Source organism: Lampris incognitus, chromosome 12, assembly GCF_029633865.1.
Source record: "Lampris incognitus isolate fLamInc1 chromosome 12, fLamInc1.hap2, whole genome shotgun sequence".
Lineage (NCBI taxonomy): Eukaryota > Metazoa > Chordata > Actinopteri > Lampriformes > Lampridae > Lampris > Lampris incognitus.
This window is the reverse complement of record NC_079222.1, coordinates 29524307-29548067: the sequence shown is the minus strand read 5'-3', so window position 1 is coordinate 29548067 and position 23761 is coordinate 29524307. Positions and strand designations below refer to the sequence as shown.

The window sequence follows — 23761 nt, the reverse complement described above, 5'->3', positions numbered from 1 at the left end:
CCTCTCTACTGCACTCCCCGTTACTTTGGAGAGGATAATATGAATACCTGCAAGTCAATTACAGTCTAAAACATTTACTTGGTAAAAGATTAACAATCAGTGGAGGGAATAAATGAATCGGTGAGAGGCAGTCGAGCCACAAGGGAGAAGTCAAAAGGAGGAGTCTATATATAGATTAAGGTTAGGACATACTAAACTAAACTCGTCCCCACAGTTGATAGGGAAAGACCCACTGAACTTTGAGGTTGTTGCCAGGAGAGGGGTGACCGTTGGACATGATTATATTTCAGTAGTCAAGGAAAGACAGAGGTTGTTTTGATTACCTGAGGACAAAGGACTCAGAAACAGCCATCCTTATCGCTATGAGGTGTTCAACTAGATATTCACTGTCCTGCATGTGACCGAGTTAAGAGGATTTAGAGCGGTTTTAAGTATTGACAGCTGCTGACGGTAATGCTCCATAAAGGTAGTGATCTGCCAGTAAAACAAAAGAAGAAGAAGAAAAATAAAGTTTTTGTTAAGAAATAAATGTAAAAAAAAAAAAGAAATAAAAATAAATTTCTCTAACCCAACAATGAAGTCTTGGTCAGCATATTTCCGTTTCAAGTAATGTTGTGTTAAGTAAATGTGTTTTAAGTAAACGTTGTATTGCCGGAACTGAGACAGCATGGTTCACCACACTGTAAATCCTAACAAGCTGAGTTTACTTTAAAAAAAAAAAGAAGAAAAATAGGAAACCAATTACCTTGGGAAAAGTAAGCAAATTAACTTAATTGGGGCAAGTTAAGTGAAATGATTTTATGTGAAGTGAACGTGACACAATTAAGTTCATTTGCTTGCTTTTCCCGAGGTAATCGGTTTCCTAATTCTTTTCAAGTAAACTTAGCTTGTAGAATTTACAGCGCAGCCAAAGGGGGCGGAGTCAACTCTGTGGTATGTTTTCGTAAGGGCAGGAGTCGGAGACGGAGAGCGACATTCCCAATGAGAATGAGGACACAAGAGGGTTTGAAAATAATGTAGCGGCCTACCAACACAGGGATCACCGGTTCGAGTCCCCATGTTACCTCCGGCTTGATCGGCATCCCTGCAGATAGAACCCGTGTCTGCGGGTGGGAAGCCAGATGTGGGTATGGGTCCTGGTCGCTGTACTGGCGCCTCCTGTGGTCGGTCCGGGCGCCTATTCAGGAGGGAAGGGCAACTGGGGGGAATAGCGGTGATCCTCCCACGCACTGGCGAAACTCCTCACTGTCAGGTGGAAAACAGCAGCTGGCGACTCCACGTGTATCGGAGGAAGTATGTGGTAGTCTGCATAATACTACTACTACTGCTACTACTACTACTACTAATAATAATAATAATAATATGGCGAGCCGGCATGGAAGAATGAGTCGAAGGGCAGAGAGCTCTTCAATCGTTCCCGTGCCCCATACACCGCATGACCCCGGGAGTGCACTTGTAATTTATACACCGGCCAGAACAGACCAGACCTGACAACACACAACGATGCGCCCCCCCCCCCCCCCCCGCCCCAATGTCACAACTGGCGACACCAGCCACGGTCCTACAATCAGTAAACAGTCTTCTACTTAATCCGAGTCGAACCCCCAAACAACACAACAATAACCACAACATGAACACAAAACACAATTTTAACTAACACTGTCCGATCAGCCATTGCGCTCCCCCAGCGCAGAGCCGCCAACCCGGTCACTACAATAAGAAAAGGAGGAGGAATCAAGCGATTCCAGTCAGTCATTAGGAACGAAGAAGTATCTCATTGGGATGATAACCATGACAAAAGAAGACGGGATTTTCAAGGACCCATGAGGTCGGAAAGAAAACTTAAGAGATGTGCGATCGATCAGGATAACTAGAAGTGGGATGGTTTGATTGTATCTCAAAGCGTCAGAAAGATGGAGCCCTTAAAATCGAGATATTTGGCTCTGTGTGATTCGCTTCCCACTCAGATTAAGAGCAGAGAGGGAAGTGATAAGTGGCGCGCCACTGTCAGAAGAGGCTGAGTGCTTTCGGGATGTTGCAGGTGTGTGTGAGGCAAAAAGATTCCGTAAAGGGAAGAAGGAGGACTGTGTACCTTGAATATGTGAGTTACAGGGTGAGGCCATATGAAAGAGATCCTCTCAGAGGATTTGCTGTCAAGAATGTGGACATGTTGCAGCAGTAGTGGAGTCAGAAGATATGGCAGACGCGCGGAGGACAACTGTAATGTGGAAAACTGTTAAGTGAAGAAAGCGCAAGCCAAGTGCCTACACTGAAAGGAAAATCATGATACGGGGTCACAAAAAGTATTAAGGAAGAGAAAGTGAATAAGATAAAAGCAGAAAAGAGATTGCCGTATGCTGAAGCGTTTAAAAGAATGGAGAGAAACAAAGAGGAAGGTGTAAGACAAGAAGCCAAGGAGGACAAGAAGTCAGGGAGAATGCTGAGTTTTGCTTTTTCAAGGACCAGATGAAGTTTTTGACCTTTTTGACAATGGTAATTACAGCTGGAGTATAAAGAAAATCTGAGAGAATTACATAATTGTAGACGCAGCAAGGACATTGCTGGATGTTGTATGAAACCTGTGAAATAACTAGTTTAACTGGGAAGACATTGTAACTTTAGGCTGGTGTACGTGGAGAGAGCTAGCAGCATGTGGCTAGTTAGCAAGAGCCCCGGGATAGCTGATTAGCTCAAGAGAGTCGACAGACAACGGGAATTCCACATTGCTACTTTATTCTATCATACTGCAGCGAATTCGGGGGGCAGTCTGGGAACCGTCACAGCCGGGGCGCGAACCCGTGTCTCCAGCTCCGCAAGCGACAACGTTAACCAGTCAACTAAAGGGTCCGACCCTTAGTCAGGGACCAACGTGTCTACTTATCCATGCACGTTACACTACCCCCCTCCTTCGGGAAGCGCACGCGCTTCAGCATATCAGCTCCCTCACGCCTCTGGGCGCACGCGCTTCCGATGACCTCACGGTCTCGCCATCCCACTTCTGACACCAGTGTAGCAAATTCGGGGGGCAGTCTGGGAGACCGTCGCCACAGCCGGGACGCGAACCCGTGTCTCCCACTCCGCAAGCGACAACGTTAACCAGTCGACTAAAGGGTCCGACCCTTAGTCAAGGACCAACGTGTCTACTTATCCATGCACGTTACAATACATAACATCGACCATATAATGCCAGGTCTCCACGGCACTGTGTTCATCGAACACACATGAACAATAAAACACAGAAATCATAACCTGCACCCACTTGTTACGGTGAGGGTTCGTTCTTGTGGACGTCGGTCGAAGCAGCGCTGAGAAAGGCTCTACTCCAGCGCGTCACCACAAAAGAAACGGGGTCCTCAACCTACTACAGTTATAAGCCATCTACGAGGACCAGAATACAGTCGTCGATACTTCGCATTACATTAATTTCAGGTGAAAGTGGGAGAGGACTGACATCAACAAAGCCCCTTTCGGCGATATCTTTCAACCCGATACGAGAAGCAATACAGTGTGATTTTTTTTTAATATTCGGAGTATCTGTACTTTTAATGATTTTGACTGTGGTGTGTTTTTATTGTACTGTAAATAAAGTTCCTTTCTTCCCCATTCGAGACAAAAGGAGGAGCCACCCTGTGGCGCTATTTGGCATTGCAACACTGCTATATTTAGACTGTTGCGACGTGAGGTTTTAAACATTTTGAGCCACTACCCATTCCAGCTGGGGGCGGTAATGCGCCGAATCGTTCTTTGCCAACCGCCAATAAACAAAAAAACGAGGAAGAAGAGAGGGCGGCCAGCATCTGCATCTGGCAGTTTCGGGGAGGGATTTGACTCGCATAGCTTTCTACCTAGAGTTATTTTATGAAAATGCCCCCCGTCAGGGTTGCAATTCCGTCGTTCCGTTCGGAGAACAACTCTATAGAGAAGGGATATACGGTAAGTCCCTTTCAAACAACTCTTATTTCTCCTGCGCTGCCGCAGTCGCCTAATTTAAGACTGTAAACATAATGAACCATTAGTTACATGGGTAACTGAGAACCTGTCAGTGCGAGCAGCTAGATCTGCAGGATCACGGGGGACATACCCGGTATTCATTCATACCCGGCGTACCCCATTTTCCGTGAACCCAGAATATGAACTGAAGCTACAAACGCCAGGGTTTTGTTTTGTTTTGTTTTGTTTTTAACCGCATATAGCTGAGATTTAAACCTTGGTGTACCCCCCCATTTCGCAGTCACAATAGCTACCTGGCTCGTCTTCGTACGTAGCTGTCAGCTGTTGGGGATCCGTGTAGTGGACTCCGAGGCGAGACCCGAGGCTGCTGTGGTGCCACACACATAAAGAGGGGAGGGTTATATCAGGAACAATATATACAAACGCAGTGGGAAATGGTTTTGCATGGCACTCTACGGGACGGAAACGCGCCTTGGCTCTTGAGATCACATGACGCTCCGCAACTATGAAGATACCGCGGCACCACGCGCGCCACTGCCATCTAATGACGCCATGAACCTGCTGATGAAGATGCCGAAGCGACGCTATTTCGACGGCGCGGGGGACACTCGTGAAGCGCGTCTTCTGGGGAACCCGTCCACGTGTTTCTCTTCACGTTTCAGGGGGCAACAACTGCGTCGACCGATTCCCGCTGCAATCCTCTGCCTCGCGTTAAAATGTCTCTGAAGATGTTGCTCAACACGCCATAACTCCCTTTCTTCGCTGGACTTTCTCCGCTTTTGTGTCCACAACAGTCTTCTTCTACTCCTTTCGGCTTATTCCCTGTTTCCCAGGGGTCGCCACAGCGGAATAGACAGTTTCCATCGGTACCCTGTGAGGGCACAACGCCGATGGCGGACTTGTCAACAGTACTTGTGCTAAAGCCAGTAAACACAACGTCCATTGCACGTTGTCCGTCTTGGGAGAGACGTTGCTCTCCCTGAGGTTTCTTCCTAATTTTCCCTCCCTGTGAAAGGGTTTTTGTTTTTTTTAGGCAGTTGTTCCTTATCCAGAACCAGCAGAGTCGTTATCTTCCAGGGGCACGTGCCAGCGGTATCCCTGATACTCCCATTGCACACAGACAGAGGGGTGTCATTTCTGTACCCACTTCCGTACCCATTTGTCAGAAAAATACCCTACAAGGCACGGAAATGGTCCTTAAGGTGATAGCTGTGGACCTTTGTTTAATTTTAAAGGTACAAAATCATGGCTGACAGCCAAGGGTACGTAATTGTACATTTAACAAGCTTAAGGTGCAGGCAAATGAGGCAGCAAGTCAGTGATCATAAAATCTTGACTTAAATAGAGAGTTGGGTTTACTGGAGTAAAATGGGCTGCTGGTACATGTCCATTCAGTTCTTGGTCTGTGTGGCCTGGGGATCATTTTACAAGCTTCATTAATGACTTCGCTGGGTGTGCATTTTAGTGAGTTCAGTTAGCCTTTACATTTCATTGTTATTATGCAAATGATAATTGAATAGCTTTAAAAATAACGATGAAATATTAGGGTGGCGCAGTGGTTAGCGCATTCACTTCACAGCAGGAGGGTCCTGGGTTCGAGCCCAGGGGTAGCCCAGTCTTGGGGGTCATCCCGGGTCATCCTCTGTGTGGAGTTTGCATGTTCTCCCCGTGTCTGCGTGGGTTTCTCCCACGGACCAAAGACATGTAGGTCAGGTGAATCGGCCGTACTAAATTGTCCCTAGGTGTGTGTGTGGGGGGGGGGGCCCTGTGATGGACTGGTGGCCTGTCCAGGGTGTCTCCCCACCTGCCGCCCAGTGACTGCTGGGATAGGCTCCAGCATCCCCGTGACCCTGAGCAGGCTAAGCGGTTTGGATGGGTGGATGGATGTTCCTTACCCAGGGTGAGGGTCTAAGGACAGGATGTTGTGTTGCTGTAAAGCCCCTTGAGGCAAATTTGTAATTTGTATTATTGGGCTATGCAAATAAAATTTACTTGACTTGACTTAAAGAAATATTTCTTCCTTATGCAAAGGCATTTATAAGAGGACTCCAATTAATACAATAGATTACACCATAACTACGGAGTAATTATGCTGTACCTTGCCGGCTGTAATCTAAAACGTTGCCAAATAATTATTTCACTAGCAATGGGACAGTCATGACACATGAAACTCTTCCCAATATTTTCCAGTGAAACCATTCACATGTCTCTTTTGACTTCTAAAGTCAACGACCATATTGACTGATTCCAGTACATAAGATCATTATCTGTTTCTCCAATGGAGTGGGGGATCCTTTTCCAAGACTAATGATAGCAAACACAACGGGGTTCATCATATGGAAAACTGAGTGAAAATTAAAGTCATGATGCATTGTCATTGTTGTACTGCTGTATATGTAGTACAACGATATCAGTGAAATTCAATTACTACATTCATGAAATGCCACAGTGAGTGTAACGTTGACACTGATTCACAATATCAGTGAAATTATTTTAATGTAGCTTTAATGTATCGTTATCCTGTGTCTTACCTATTCTCTAAGCTTTTCATAAATGTGTAGCATGGTCATGGGCAGCACAATACACCAATTTGGACTTCATGTAGAGAGATGAATTTGAATTCATTCACTTTGTTTAGAACATTTCTGAGTTAAAATTTTAACGCCTGTATTATCTGTCATGGGTGTTGGCTTCAGACTTTTTAAGAGTATTGTGCAGAAATGCAGTTCCTAATGTGTCCCATGATACACCCTCAAAGTTAGGCCACATCCTCTGCATTGATACAAACCGCTACTCTTGCAGGGAAATAATTATGACCACCAGTTGTTCCACTTCAGATGACTGGAATACCTGATGCACCTGTCGAACTCAAGAAAGAACTTAAGAAAGCCACTTTATTTCTGTCATTGTATATGTTACAACGCAATGACAAAACTATAGAGCAGCACGGTGGCGCAGTGGTTAGCGCCGTCGCCTCACAGCAAGAAAGTTCTGGGTTCGAGCCCCGGGGTAGTTCAACCTAGGGGGTCGTCCCGGGTCGTCCTCTGTATGGAGTTTGCATGTTCTCCCCATGTCTGCGTGGGTTTCCTCCGGGTCCTCCGGTTTCCTCCCACAGTCCAAAGACATGTAGGTCAAGTGAATCGTCCATACTAAACTCCAGTTCTTCTTTCTGGGGCGTTTGGGTAGCATAGCAGTCTATTCCGTTGCCCTACGAACACAGCCATCGCTGGTTCGAATCCCCGTGTTACCTCCGGCTTGGTCAGGCGTCCTTACTGACACGATTGGCCGTATCTGCGGGTGGAAAGCTGGATGTGGGTATGTGTCCTGGTCACTGCACTAGCGCCTCCTCTGGTCGGTCGGGGCGCCTGTTCGGGAGGTAGGGGGACTCAGGGGAATAGTGTGATCCTCCGACGCGCTACGTCCGCCTGGTGAAACTCCTCACTGTCAGGTGAAAAGAAGTGGCTGGCGACTCTGCATGTGTCAGAGGAGACGTGGTAGTCTGTAGCCCCCCCCTCCCCCGGATCGGCAGAGGGGGTGAAGCAGCGACCGGGACGGCTTGCAAGAGTGGGGTAATTGGCCGGATACAGTTGAGGAGAAAATGGGGGGGAAATCCAAAAAAATAAAAATTAAATTCTTCTTTCTATTGCCTTGCTCAGGGGCACAGGCAGGAGTATTAACCCTAACACCTAACTTACTAATTACTTATCTCGCAGTGTAGTAAACCAGCAGTACTGGGGTCCCTGGGTCCCTGAGGACTTGATTGAGAACCATTGATCCATGCTGTTTAAAGTGAATGTGATTTAGACATGCAGCTTATCAGGTCGTTTTTTTAAGGTCTATCTTGTAAACCTAAAACATCGAGAAATAACTGCAGACCACGGCGTTGGTAAATTGGCACAGCATCAGACCAGGACTGGGTTGTGTACCTCAGTATAACTGGATGGCCATTATGGGGATTTGGCTGTGATATGTTGTAGAGTTACCCATAGACATATTGACATGTGTACTTGTATGGAGAAAGCAGCTCAGAAGGAAGTCGTTTTCTTCAAGACTTCTGGAGTATTTCTGATCTGTCAGCAGGATGTTTCCTCTTTGAAATTAGCTGACATAGACAGCCTTACTCAAACTGTGTGGACAGACAGAAATGTTCTAAAAACAACTCGTAAGGGTTATCATCTCTTCAGGCTTACTCAGAGAACTCAATCGCTGAATTGATGAGCACATAAATTGTCAAAAATGGCATTTTCTCTTGCTTCCTTTTCAGGTCTTTAAAATTGAGGTGCTAATGAATGGCAGACAACATGCTGTTGAGAAACGCTACAGTGAATTTCATGCTCTCCATAAAATGGTAAGATTATATATATCACACTATATGTATGTAGGTCAGTAAAGGTGTTAAGTGTTAGCACATTCCTTTTCTTCAAGACACGAAGTAAAAAGAAGTGAGAGTATTATCCAGGAGAGGTTTGAATCTATTTACTGGATGTTAGTTTTCAGTTTTGTTTTTTTTTTTAGGGGGATTTTTTTTCCCCCTTTCTCGCTCCAACTGTATCCAGCCAATTACCCCACTCTTCCGAGCTGTATCGGGTCACTGCTCCACCCCCTCTGCTGATCCAGGGAGGGCTGCAGACTACCACGTGCCTCCTCCGATACATGTGGAGTCGCCAGCCGCTTCTTTTCACCTGACAGTGAGGAGTTTCACCAGGCGGACGTAGCGCGTGGGAGGATCACGCTATTCCCCCCAGTTCCCCCTCCCCGCTGAACAGGCGCCTCGACGGACCAGAGGAGGTGCTAGTGCAGCGACCATGACACATACCCACATCCTTCTTCCCACCCGCAGACACGGCCAATTGTGTCTGTAGGGACGCCCGACCAAGCTGGACGTAACACGGGGATTCGGACTGGTGATCCCCGAGTTGGTAGGCAACGGAATAGACCGCTAGACCGTTTTAAGATGTTTCACCACTCATCCGGATGGCTTCTTCAATTTTTTCACTGGGTGGAGTCGCCTCACTATTTATCCCTTTGGGATTGCCAAGGCTCTTTTTTTGAAAGCGGACCCAAGTGGGGACAGTCATTAAGAGCACACGTTGTTCTAGCATGTTCTGAATGTGACTTTGCTCACCCAGGACACGTCTACATTCACTGAACTGAGCCAAAGAGGTGACCCAGGCTGTGACCGCTCTTTTTTTTTTTTTTTTTTACTTTATTAATCCCCGTGGGGAAATTCTTTCTCTGCATCTAACCCATCCTAGCTGTGTAGCTAGGAGCAGTGGGCAGCCGCCGTGCAGTGCCCGGGGACCAACTCCAGTTCGTCTTGCCATGCCTCGGTCAGGGGCACAGACAGGAGTATTAACCCTGACATGCATGTCTTTTTGATGGTGGGGGAAACCGGAGCACGGGGAGAACGTGCAAACTCCACACAGAGGATGACCTGAGATGACCCCCCAAGGTTGGACAACCCCGGAGTTCGAACCAAGGACCTTCTTGCTGTGAGGTGACAGCGCTAACCACTGCGCCACAGTGCCGCCCCACTTTCATGGGACTGTGCCAGGGTTGGGTGTTGAGGGAACCACCGAGGCAGTGATGTTACAGCAACGTTATAAGCAGTGGACAAATGATCCCGTAACCCTCCCCCTGTTTAGAGAGGGAAGTTCCAGTTTAACATATATAGCCTCTTTTACTCCTTTTTCAAACAATCCGTCCTCCCTGTCTAGAATGCGTACATTCTGGTCCTCAAAACTGTGGTTCTGCTTTTTGTAAATGGGTGTAAACTGCACAATTCTCACCCCTGATATGTTCTCCTGTGTTATGCCATGGGTTTGTGTAGTGGCTGCTTGGTCTCACTTATGGACAAATTGGTACACTCCTCACTACACTTTACGGTGTAGACCACAGTTTAACGAACCATATATATATTTACATCTTGTAGTTTTCATCTATCCATCTTTCATCTTGGATGTTGTATGATGTGTATTTTATGTATCTGTCACTTTATGTATCTTATTCATTTTTTATGTCTTCATGTAAATTGCTTGATGTGAAGTTTGAAAGATGATCTACATTACCTTATGTCTCTGAACTCTAAATACTTGAAGCTTAAGAAGAGCATTAAGCCACCTGAGATCCCTTCTAAGCATGTCCGAAACTGGGTTCCTAAAGTCCTGGAGCAGAGAAGACATGGTCTGGAGCTGTATCTTCAGGTACAGTTTCCTGCAGACTCAGCCACATCAGCACTAACACATCTCCCATCAACCCACTTTAAGTGAATGAACTTGGCTGATCTGATCTGGACTGATCTGATCTGCTATTTCAGTTGTGTCACCTCAAAGTCTATATTTGTTAGGCAATCTAGCAAATAAACACAGTTGGGTTTCGACTCAATACAGGTGGATCTTGCTAACATATTTAGTGTGAACATGTGACCCACTTTTAATTTATTAATGCAAAAGGGCAAATACTTATTGATTTTCACATTTTTATTTTCAATATAATTCTAAACACATCTTCTTTCGGCTGCTCCTGTTGGGGGTCGCCACAGCGGATCATCCGGTTCCATCTCGCCCTGTCCTCTATCTTCCTCTGTCACACCAACCACCTGCATGTCCTCTCTCACTACATCCATAAACCTCCCCTTTAGCCTTCCTCTTTTCATTTTGCCTGGCATCTTCATTCATATTCAGCATCCTTCTCCCAATATACCCAGCATCTCTCCTCCGCACATATCCAAACCATCTCAATCTTGCCTCTCTTGCTTTGTCTTCAAACCGTCCAGCCTGAGCTCTCCCTCTAATATACTCATTTGTAATCCTGTCCGTCTTTGTCACTCCCAACAAAAATCTTAGCATCTTCAAGTCTGCCATGTCAAGCTCTGCCTCCTGTCTTTTGGTCAGTGCCACCGTCTCCAAGCCATACAACATAGCTGGTCTCACTACAATCTTGTAAACATTCCTTTTCATTCTTGCTGGTACCCTCCTGTCGCAAATCACTCCTGACACTCTTCTCCACCAACTCCACCCTGCCTTCACTCGCTTCCTCACCTCACTTCCGCACTCCCCGTTACTTTGAGCAGTTGACCCCAAGTATTAAACACATCCACTTTCATCACCGCTACTGCTTGCATCCTCACCATTCCACTGTCCTCCCTCTCATTCGTATTCCATCTTGGTCCTACTGACTTTCATATCTCTTCTTTCCAGTGCATACCTCCACCTCTCCAGGCGCTCCTCATCCTGCTCCCTACTCTCATTACAGATCACAATGTCATCTGCGATCATCATAGTCCACGGAGACTCCTGCCTGATCTCTTCCGTCAAACTGTCCATCACCCTTGCAAAACAAGAAAGGGCTCAGAGCCGATCCTTGATGTAATCCCACCTCCACCTTGAACCCATCCGTCACTCCTACCGCACACCTCACCACTGTCACACTGCCCTCACACATATCCTGCACCACTCCTACATACTTCTCTACCACTCTTGACTTCCTTATAAAATACCACCCCTCTTCTCTTGGCACCCTGTCATATGCTTTTTCTAAATCTACAAAGACACAATGTAACTCCTCCAGACCTTCTTTATACTTCTCAGTCAGCATTCTCAAAACAAACATTACATCTGTAGTGCTGTTTCGTGGCATGAAACCATACTGCTGCTCACTAATCATCACCTCTCCTCTTAATCTATAGCTTCCACTACTCTTTCCTGTAATTTTATGCTGTGGCTGATCAACTTTATACCTCAGAAGTTACTACAGCGTTGCACAACACCCTTATTCTTGAAAATCGGTACCAGTACACTTCTTCTCCACTCCTCGGGTATCCTCTCACTTTCAAATATTGTGTTAAGCAATCTAGTTAAAACTCCACTGCCACCTCTCCTAAACATCTCCATACCTCCACAGGTATATCACCTGGACCAACCGCCTTTCCACTCTTCATCCTCTTCATAGCTTCCCTCACTTCCTCCTTGCTAATCCACTGCACATCCTGATTTATTATTCCCAAATCATCCAACCTTCTCTCGCTCTCATTTTCTTTATTCATTAGCCCCTCAAAGTACTCCTTCCACCTTCTCAACACACTCTCCTCACTTGTCAGCACATTTCCATCTCCATCCTTCGTCACCCTAACCCCTTGCACATACTTCCTAGCTCGGTCCCTCTGTCTAGCCAATCAATAAAAATCCTTCTCTCCTTCTTTAATGTCTAACCTCTCATACAACTGACCATACGCCTTTTCCTGTGTCTTCACCACCTCTCTCTCTTCACTTCACGCCGAATCTCCTTGTACTCTTGTCTACTTTCTTCATCTCTCTGACCATCCCACTTCTTCGCCAAACTCTTCCTTCGTATACTTTCCTGTACTTGCTCATTCCACCACCAAGTCTCCTTGTCTTCCTTCCTCTGTCCTGATGACACACCAAGTACCTTCCTAGCTGTCTCCCTCACTATTTCTGCAGTAGTTGCCCAGTCATCCAGCAACTCTTCACTACCACCCAGTGCCTGTCTTAACTCCTTCCTGAACTCCACACAGCAGTCTTCCTTCTTCAACTTCCATCATTTCATCCTTGGCACTGCCTTCACTCTCTTCCTCTTCTTGATCTCCAAAGCCATCTGACAGAGCACCATCCAATGCTGCTTAGCTACGTTCTCCCATGTCACCACCTTGCAGTCTCCAATCTCTTTCAGATCGCAGCTCTTGCTTAAGATATAGTCAACCTGTATGCACTTTCCTCCACTCTTATATGTCACCCAGTGTTCCTCCCTCTTTTTGAAGTATGTATTCACCACAGCCATAGCCATCCTTTTCACAAAATCCACCACCATCTGTCCTTCCACATTCCTCTCCTTGACACCATACCTATCCATCACCTCCTCATCACCTCTGTTCCCTTCACCAACATGCCCATTGAAGTCCGCTCCAATCACCACTCTCCTCCTTGGGTACCCTCTCCACCACTTCGTCCAACTCACTCCAGAATTTTTATTTCTCTTCCATCTCACACCCAACTTGCGGGGCATATGCCCTGATAACATTCATCATCATACCTTTCATTTCCAGCTTCATACTCATCACTCTGTCCGACACTCTCGTCACCTCCAACACACTCTTGACATACTCTTCCATCAGAATTACCCCTACGCCATTTCTTCTCCTATCCACACCATGATAGAAGAGTAGGAACCCACCTCTGAAGCTCCTGGCCTTACTGCCCTCCACCTGGTCTCTTGCATACACTGTATATCTACCTTTCTTCTCTCCATCATATCAGCCAGCTCTCTCCCTTTACCAGTCATAGTGCCAACATTCAAAGTTCTGACTCTCACCTCCACACTCCTACCCTTACTCCTTTCCCGCTGCCTCTGGACATGCCTTCCACCTCTCCTTCTACTACACCCAACAGTAGCATAGTTTCCACCAGCACCCTGCTGGCCAACAGTACCAGTGGCAGTCATTGGTAACCTAGACCTCGACCGATTCGGTATGGAAATCTGATTTATGATCCGCATATTTGATTTAGCAAAGGTTTTAAGCCAGATGCCCTCCCTGACACAACCCTCCCCATTTATCCAGGCTTTGGACCGGCACTAAGAATACACGGGCTTGTGCTTCGCGAGGGGCTGGGTTATAATTTTTAAGACATCTAAATACTTAATTCCATGTTAACATTGGCGAGTTACTTTGATGGGAGTTGAAACAAAATCCCATTTAAATATAGTTAAATTTAACTTTGCAACACAGCAAAACAAGAAATAATCAATGGGGGTGAATACTTTCTGTAGACAATTAAAGAATCGACGCTAACTGAATAGGCTGGATGAATTTAATTTATTCAGGTCTCCTTTAAAAAAGCTACACAGATAGCTTTTATATTTTTGCTTCAGCATACAATGCATTTTTTGCTTATATTGTTTGTGCTTGCAGACTATAATCATGGAGAATGAGGTTCTTCCAAAGATATTCCTGGATTTCCTAAATATCCGCCATTTTCCTTCTGTGCCAAAAACAGAAAGCTGTGGGTGAGTTTGAATTGTGGGTTTTCTATAAAAGTGGATCGTTCTTGTGGCTTTTTTCACTGAAGAGTTTACAGTTGCCCAGTATGCTCTATTTTTCTCAAAACAAATCTCTCGTATATCTTTACTGTTTCCTCTACAAAGGTCATTTGAAACAGAATCAGAAGAATCAAGGTAAGTCTGTTTTGCTTTTCGTATTTTGTTTTTTGTATAGAGAAATAAATAGCGAAACATCAGTGCAGCTCTGAGAAGTCTGATCTTTCTGTCATTTTGAACAGTTAAGATTTCAGCCATTTGTCACCTTCTTGCTGTACTTGAAATTAATCTATGATACGCTGCCTTTTAAGTGCTATTAAGTTCTGTTCTGTCTGCTATCAATATATATGCTGCAGGTGTCTCTGACATCCACCTGCTTTCAGAATTGACTCATTGATTTCTTTCTTTTTTTAATGAAATATTTTATAGCAAACTTTCTCACCAGCCTGTCATGCTCTTTTTGAGAGACCCCTACCTGATTCCATCTACTCGTGGTAAGAGCATACACTTTCTAAGTAATACACCATTTGGCTGCTGTCTTTTATTAACACAATAATCCTAATACCAAGTTTTAAACTTTTTTTAAATATTTGTATTGTATGGGTATGCAAATTATATCTTGATGCATGCTCAATAATACAGATGAGGAAATCCTAGAAATTTGAATCAGTTCATCTGGACACAACATTTAGTGGGAGAAACGTTTCATCACTCATCTAAGTGACTTTGTCAGTCTCAGCTGACTGCAGGTATCCCCAACCTTATAAGCAGAACGGTTGCATAACAACCCAAACCAGCGATTGGTTTCATATGCAAATTGCCATGACCATTCATTAGTTACAATGGCCATATGTATTATTCACAGAGGGTTGGGGAATGGTCAGTTACAGCATTGTGAGATGGCAACAGATGTACTTTTACCGCCACCGCCCCAGTTCAGGGATGGTCGTTCCCTCTTCACATAGATGACCTCTTTGACTCCCCATTCCAACCAGCATTCCTCCCTATCAAGCATGTGCACATCCTCATCCTTGAAAGAGTGGCCACTGGCCTGTAGACGGGTGTGGACTGCAGAGTCCTGTCCTGATGTGTTAGCTCTTCTGTGTCGTGCCATCTTGTTCGCCACAGTCTGTTTGGTTTCCTCAATGTATAATTCATGGGAATTCTCTTGGCACTTAACAGCGTACACTATATTGCTCTGTTTGTGCCCAGGAACTTGATCCTTGGGGTGGACCAATTTTTGGCATAGTTTGTTTTGGGGTTTAAAAGCAACTGAGATGCGGTGTTTGGAAAATATGCATCTCAACTGTTTTGACACTCCCGCCACATATGGAATCACCACTGGTTTATGCTTAGACAGCTGTTGTCCTTCTCCTCCTTTTGATCGGCTAGTGCACTGTTTGTGCATCTCCCTGGTTTTGACAAGTGCCCAGTTAGGATAACCACACTTAACCAGGGCCTGTTTAATGTGGGATATCTCCCTTTTCCCGGCCGCTGTGTCGGTGGGGACGTTGTCGGTCAGTGGTACAGCGTCCTGATGACTCCTAGTTTGTGCTCCAGTGGATGATGAGAGTCAAACCTTAAGTACTGATCAGTATGTGTTGGTTTATGGTAAACATCAACAGTCAAATGTCCCCCATCACCAATTGCAATTTCACAGTCAAGGAAGGCTAACCTGTCATTTTTCACTTCCTCCCTGGTGAACTTGATGTGGTTGTCCACAGAGGTAATGAGTTCACCAGGGAGGATGTGAAAAATGATAGGGGTTTGAAAGCAAACAAGACGTGGTGTTTGGAAAATAAGTATTAAACTTATCGCTGGTTTCAGTTGTTACGCAGCTTTGTCGGTTTCGGCCATTATGCAGCTGTGCTGTTCATACAGTTGGGGATACATTGCAGTCAGTTGAGATTGATTTACTTAGATGAGTGATGAAACGGTTCTCCTACTAAATGTTGTGTCCAGATGAACTGATTCAACTTTCTGGAATGCTCATAATATCCTGATTTATTTTTTTCCAATTTTTTTTTTCCCCTTAGATACATTTTCAAATGTTGTGATTGAAGGTGTAATACATGGAGTATTCTACCCAGACCTTCAACCAAGGTAGAGGCCACATTTTGGAGAGGTTGTTACAGGTTCACATCTTCTAAAAACATTAAGATTCATGAGTTTTCTTTTATGATACTTTCCCTAAATTCATCACTAAATGATTACACAAGCATAAATTAGAAAAACACATACACTAGAAAAATCAGATGGGATTGCAAAGGCATCGCATGTTCGTTAATGGATGATAATACAATTACAGTCTACAAATAACTGCATATTGTTATCAAATGCACTTTTCTCACTTGATCTACTTTTACCTGAAGTGGTCATTCGTTGATTAAAAAAAATGAGCTTGGGCGTCCAGGTGGCGTGGCGGTCTATTCCGTTGCCTACCAACACAGGAATCGCTGGTTCGAATCCCCTTGTCACCTCCGGCTTGGTCGGGCGTCCCTACAGACAATTGGCCATGTCTGCGGGTGGGAAGCCGGATGTGGGTATGTGTCCTGGTCGCTGCACTAGCACCTCCTCTGGTCGGTAGGGGCGCCTCTTCGTGGGGGGGAACATAGCATGATCCTCCCACACGCTATGTCCCCCTGGTGAAATTCCTCACTGTCAGGTGAAAAGAAGTGGATGGCAACTCCACACGTATCGGAGGAGGCATGTGGTAGTCTGCAGCCCTCCCCGGATTGGCAGAGGGGGGCAGCTACCGGGACAGCTCGGAAGAGTGGGGTAATTGGCCTGATACAATTGGGAAGAAAGGGGGGGGGGCTTAATCAAATAGCTTAGTGAAATGCAAATGTGATTTAAAGTGGGTCAGGGGGACTCCAGTAAAAAGTAGAATTCTTTTATTACACTCATTTGCATCAATATTGTTTTATTTTATTTTATTTTATAAAGACATTTTTAACTTATAAGTGGAGCATAAAATGAAAAAAGTAAAAGCCTTCAGCCTTATTTCTTGAGGCGTGGCTACAACGAGGTGCTGGGAACATCTCACAGGGATCTTGGTCCATGCCCACTTAATAGCATCGCACAGTTTCTGCAGACTTCAGTGATAGAATCATGCTGTAAACTTCCTGTTCCACCTCATCTAAACACTAAATATCTATTGGGCTGTGATCTGGGAAGTGTGAAGGCCAATTAAGTCATTTTTTGGGGATAGATTTTGAGATGATGGGTGATTTTTGTGACAGGGTATATTATCTTACTTGAAGTGTCCATTAAAAAAAGTGTAAAATTTGTCCATATAAAGGGAAGCACCAGTTTAGCCTCAAAGTTGGCTGTGCTGTGTCATTTGAATAATGCTCATTTGGTACTGAGGGACCAGGGTTGGGTCAGATTACTTTGAAATGTATCCAGTTACTTAATACAAATTACATGGCAATTTTTGCAATTAGTAACGTAATCCATTGGTTTAAAAAATGTATTCTAATCGGAATACTTTTGAATTACTTTGGGATTACTTCAAAATTAAACATTGAAACATTGTACCTTCTATTAATAAAATGGATGCAGCCACAAAAATTTGATTTCCACAAATATTGTTTTCTCTTCAAACATCTCAAAACGTTTTCAGTATAAAAAAATGCATTTTGCCTATCCAGCATTTAGTTGGTCTAATCAAATTACCCTTGCAAAAACAGTACTGGCACAAACTACAGGTTAAAGACAGTCGCTGAGTCATTTAAACCCGCCCCTGTCCCTTTCCCCCCTCTCGTGTCTTTAAGTCTTGAAGTAGGGAGTATTTACAATTTCATTCAGCAGACGCTTTTATCCAAAGCAACGTACATCTGAGAGTTAATACAACCTAAGCAAGGATCTAGTCAGGAGGCGACAACGCAAGTAAATGTCAAAAAAAGCTAGGTTCAAGTCCGATAGGACATAGGTGTCAGCAGGCAGTGCACAAAGGCAAAGGTGCATAGAAACGATTTGTTTTTTTTAATACCATCAGGTGTGGAGATGTTCAAGAAAGAGCTGGGTTTTCAGCTTCCTCTTAAAGATGGTGAGGGACTCAGAAGATCAAATGGAGTTTGGTAGCTCGTTCCACCACCAGGGAACTACAGAAGAGAAGAGTCTGGCTGACTTAGGGTCCTGTTGTGGAATCTGAGGAAAGGCACTTCTTCAAGAACTCACCACAGGCTATTGTGATCGGGACACTCCACTGCCCGCAGAGAAAGAGGAGGGATGGGGCAGCTGGAGAGATTCTCTTCAGGAGTTACAGAACCTAAGAATCCCTAGGCCTTACTTGTACATGTCATCATCTGCAGCCAAGCTAACAGAACTCTGTGTTTTCTCAGATGCTTCAGAAAGGGCAGTAGCATTTGGGGCACCCTGGTGGCTCACCTGGCAGAGCGCATACCACATAAGTCTGAGTCCTTACTGCAGCGGCCGGGATTCGAATTCAGCCCAGGCCCTTTGCTGCATGTCATCCCCTTTCTCTCCCTTGCCTTTCCTGTCTCTCTACTGTCACGGTTAAAATAAAGCAGAAAATACCGAAAAAGTAATCTTCTAAAAACAAAAAAGGGGGGGGGGCAGTAGCGGCGGTTACCTATTTGAAGTCTATGGATGCAGATGGAAAATGCTGCACAGGATTGGTCTCAAGGAAAGCTAGACTTGCTCCATGCCTGGAGCACACCATATCTTGACCGGAGCTTTGTGCAGCAGTTATGGCAGTAAATCTGGCTGAAGCCGTCATCTCTGAAATAGACATTACATTTGCTGAGGTCAGCTTATACACAGACAGTAAGATTGTGCTCGAGTATATTGACGACAAGAAAAGGAGCTTTTATTTATATGTTAACAACCGAGTTCAAAGAATCAAATGAAGCACGCTACCACAACAGTGGTGATATGTACAAACGGAACACAATCCTGCTGACATTGCAACACGGTCCATCCCAGCAGACCATCTGAGAAGTACAATATGGTTCACTGGACCAGTATTCTTGTGTCAGCCTGAAGATGTGCCACCCGCTGTGCAAACATTCGAGCTGTTGGAGCCAGAACAAGATTCTGAGATCCGGCCGCAGGTGATAGCGCTGTCAGTGACAGTGCTCAAACATCTTGGGTCTCAGCGCTTCAACCGCTTGTCACGCTGGAACTCCCTTACAAGGGCTGTTGGTGCTTTATCATTCAGTACTTCAAGAAAGGAAAGGACAACACCACTGAGGAGTGTAGGGGATGGCATCAGTGTCACACACCCCTTGCAGTGGTCCATCAGCTCAGAAGCCCCTTCACCAGAGAATGGTGGGGAGGAGGATGGCAATCAAAAGGAGGCTGCTGTTTCCACCACATGCACTAAGGTCTGTGGAGAGGACATCTCAGGACGCTCTTAAGAATATGCCTTGTGATGGTGTATCCAGCCAGTTGCCCTGATGCTGCAGTCCGAATGTATGCAATATTAGATGACCAGAGTTTGTTCAGAGTTTTTCGATCTATTCATCATTTCATGGAGCCCCTCGCCATACTCTCTGAAGACATGTGCAGGAATATTGGAAACAGAGGACAGATAGGAATGTGGCTTTGTGGTGAAGCTCATTAATGGCAGTATTGCACTCTCATTGCCATCACTGATTGAATGTAATGAGATTCCTAACAATCGTTCAGAAATACCAACACCAGAAGTGGCATCGAATCACACCCACTTGAAACATCTCACAAAACATATCCCCAAGCTACCCCCTACTCCAGTAGGGTAAAACCAGTAAAGAGGGTGATCTTGAGCCCTTTTGTCGGCATGGTCATTTTGGAGAGGAGTTTAATCTGACAGTTAAAAAGGCCAACTTTCCTCATTCTATCTTTCATTTACGTTAATCGGTTTCCTATTAGTTATCACAGCTGTCAGTCAACTACCATGGTTGTCCATTCACGTTACTGTACACTAAGCAGTTGGTACACGCCTACTTCTGTAACTTTTCATCCCGACCATAGGAAAACAGGAGATATTATTCGTTCGGGTGCTGGAAATATCCCAAAGTGTTGTGTGTGCAAAAAACTGCGAGGATCCAATTCTTGTCATTTGTGCATAATGTGACTGCAGCTGTATGTTGTTTGAAATACGGGATTCGTTGTTATTAGTGATAACCACGTTGTTGCACTTTGGAAACTACTAGTGGGTGTGTTTGGAAGTATTGTGTGTGGTGAAGAGATCAACTATAAAGTTCTGAACTTCAACTCCATCTGTCTCTTATTGGACGCAGCTCATTTGAGTCCTGTAATCAGCCATAGTTATAATAACGGGTACATCAGCCAACCGTTTAGGCGGGTGCGAGCTTCCAAACAGCTAACCCTGTTTTTCACTGACTGTTGACTCCAGCAAGGCTCTGGAGGTAGAGGGCAGGACATCCATCCATCCATCCATTATCCAAACCGCTTATTCTGCTCTCAGCGTTGTAGGGATGCTGGAGCCTATCCCAGCAGTCATTGGATGGCAAGCGGGGAGACACCCTGCACAGGCCGCCCGTCCATCACATGGCCGAGGACAGGACAAGACCTCTTTTTACCTGAGCTGATATTTGCAAAGTTTTAGCAAACTCTGTAGTTTGCATGACTCTTGCCCCACTTCTCCGTTCTTTCTTCAAAAGACGCCTTTTTGCTGTTGCCATCAATTTTCCACCATTTCCAGTAACTCCTAACCATTGGTTTGTGCGGCCATTTTCTAAAATGCTGGCTTGTGTGTCTGGCACCAATGAACATATATTAGAAGTCATCACAGATCTCATATCCGCTTCATACAAACAGAGTTGAGATGTCTAGTTATTATTTTACCAATAAATAAAATAATAAGACATCTCGGGATATGAGAGCTGGCTCATACATAGAGTTGAAATATCTACTTGTTATTTTACTGATAAGTAGACATCTCAGCTCTGTCGGCTTATTTTGGATACTGCTTCCTGGCGTGATTATCACTATCACAAGAGAGGAGCTGTTTGTGCTTCAGACTGAGCGGTGTACCTAAAGAAATGGCCACAGACTGTCCATTACACAGTGATTTAAAGGAAGAGCCACAGTAGAGAAATGTTTTAATCCTCATCACCCAGCATCATAAGTAAAAAAAAAAAAAGAATAATTTAATTTGGTTAATTTGAGTTTTGGGTAATTTGGGGGGTTTTGGGGGGGGGGTAATTTGAGAAATTGGGGTAAAATATTTTTGCATTTCTACCCAAATTAGGTGTGAATGTGTTGGCTCTGTGATGGCCTGGCGGCCTGTCCAGGGTGTCTCCCCACCTGCCACCCAATGTCTGCTGGGATAGGCTCCAGCATCCCCGCGACCCTGATCGGGATAAGCGGCTTGGATAATGGATGGATGAATAGAATAATTAAAGTGTCAAAGCCATGGCTCTTGAGCTCCCCAGTGACAAAGTTATATATGATAAATCAAGATGAGGTGTGGAGGAGGAATGGAACAGAGAAGGGGTGTGATTGAGGGACGAGTGCAACGTTTTTTTTTTTAAGCCAAATCAGAGTGTAGGAAGTAACTTACTGACTGGGCTGGGAGTTTATTGTACAGAGTCAAGTGAAAGATGGGGGTGGAATGATGACCCATCGGAGACAGACGACCCAAGATATTTGGCCAGTAGTAATCGAAAATAGGGTGTGATGCAACTATTTCCTGCTTCTATGGAAGTAAAGCAGCCTTGTTTTGAATTTGCTAATAGTGTCCACAAGGACCCATTTGGTAGACTGCGGGGTTGGGGAGATATGGGCAAAATGTTCAATGTTGATGAATAAGTTAATCCTAATGTTTCAGTAAAACATTTCAGGTTTGGGATGATAACGGAGGAGCCCAAGTCTCTGTGACAGCAGAAACACACAAAGACCAGAAGAAAACTGACTGAGATTGTCCAAGCTCTCAGTACTGAGAAGTGAAAGTTGTTACTGCACTTGTCTTTTGGCAAAGTATATGAAAAAGCCTGGTGAAAGTTGAAAGTTGAATCAGTTCATCTGGATTCAACGTTTATTGACAGATATGTTTCATCACTCATATAAGTGACCTCTTCAGTCTAAACTGACTGCAGGTATCCCCACCCTTATAAACGATACAGTTGCATAAGGACCAAAACCAGCGATCAGTTTCTTGTGCAAATATGGGCGTGACCATTAACTAGAGATACAATGGCCATGTGTACTATTCACAGAGGATTTGGGAATGTTTGCAATCAATGAACATTGTGTCCAGGTGAACTGATTCAGCTTTCTTTGATTCACAGCCCATTGTCTTTCTAAAAACAAAACACAATGTATTTCCATTCTTTCAGCAAATAATTACCTCAAAACACTGCTAAAAATATTGCTGAACTTGGAAGCAGACATTTGGCCTTGTCTTCCTCTTCTCCTTGGCCTTGCCAAGCAAGACACTATATTAAATTTGGCGAAAAGGGGAAGAGTATTGATGAAACAAGCCTTAAGACTAGTTCGTTTTATCTAGTCATTATCTCACACTGCAGACTTGCTAGCTAGATAGCATAGCTAAGAATACATTTTCATGTTGAAATGGGGCTGATAAACAGAATTATTGTTAATAATAATAATGATAATAATAATGGGGGCGGCACGGTGGCCCAGTGGTTAGCATTGTTGCCTCACGGCAAGAAGGTCCTAGGTTCAAAACCCCAGGCTATCCCAGGAGCTTTCTGTGTGGAGTTTACCTATTCTCCCCGTGTCTGTGTGAGTTTCCTCCGGGTGCTCCGGTTTCTTCCCACCATCAATAAGGCATGCATATTAGGGTTAATACTCCTGCCTGTGCCCCTGAGCAAGGCAATGGAAAGAAGAACTGGAGTTGGTCCCCGGGTGCTGCAGCTGCCTACTGCTCCTATACATTAGAATGGGTTACATGCACAGGATGAATTCTGTTGTAACCTGTACAGTGACAAAATAAAGTGGCTTTCTTTCTTTCTTCTCTTTATGGGAACTGTCACATACAATTTTCAGCCCATTTTTTAAACAGGCTTATTATTGTTATTTTCCACTTATCTTAAGGGTCAGAGAAAACACAACTTGTTTGAACACAGAAACACCTTTAGTGAGAGCCAGTGTGGGACACTAATATTACATACCTTACGTTACACGTTTAACTGTTTTAGTGACATTTTAATGAAGTGTAATGAGACAGCTCTTAAAAACTGTCTGTGCATATCTCAGTGTATATAAAATCATATCTGTGAAATTGAAATCATCACAAATTCTACTAGAGACAAAGAATCATGTTGCCAAACAAAGTATCCCTTCGCTTTTGATTGGCGACTTGTTCTTTTGATGTTTTAAAAGACGTTTGTCTTTCATGTCTGTTAACTCAGATACATTGATTTTATTGTGTGGCAGTACTGATGAGTGAAGTTGGTCAACTTGAATAGTGTGCACTGACAAACAGGAATCATGGGCAATTAAACCACAGCTAAACAATACATGTTTATATGCAGTTTGATTTGTGTATATTCTTATTGTAGATTCACATTTTCTGTTTATTTATACTTTGTAATGTTGTACTGTTAATGTCGTAAACATGATTATAGTGTGCCATAATGACATTCTACATTGAATAACACTGTGGAGTTGTACTGTAGCACTTTAGGATGGGCAATCTGTAATATTTTAAAACTGACACCAATAAAGCTCATTTTTTTCCAAACCTTTCTTTTTTCTTGTGTTGAAAGTTTAAAACAGCAGGAATTTTAAGTATTATACATAGTGAGATTATTTACAAGATGGT

General features: G+C 44.3%; 1 protein-coding gene across 2 annotated transcripts; it reads left to right on the top strand.

Annotated features, from left to right (window-relative positions):
• Nucleotides 1-3813: 3813 nt before the first annotated feature.
• snx24 (sorting nexin 24) lies at nucleotides 3814-23662 on the top strand. Of its 2 annotated transcripts, XM_056290947.1 has the most exons (8): nucleotides 3814-3933; nucleotides 8216-8299; nucleotides 10050-10154; nucleotides 13877-13971; nucleotides 14110-14139; nucleotides 14431-14495; nucleotides 16038-16104; nucleotides 21816-23662. In XM_056290947.1, the coding sequence occupies exons 1-8, from the start codon at nucleotides 3859-3861 to the stop codon at nucleotides 21850-21852; spliced, it is 558 nt and encodes a 185-aa protein (XP_056146922.1). In that variant the 5' UTR covers nucleotides 3814-3858; the 3' UTR covers nucleotides 21853-23662. The 2 variants fall into 2 exon arrangements, with proteins under 2 accessions (XP_056146922.1, XP_056146923.1); XM_056290948.1 differs by lacking the exon at nucleotides 21816-23662 and having other exon boundaries at nucleotides 16038-16108.
• Nucleotides 23663-23761: the final 99 nt, after the last annotated feature.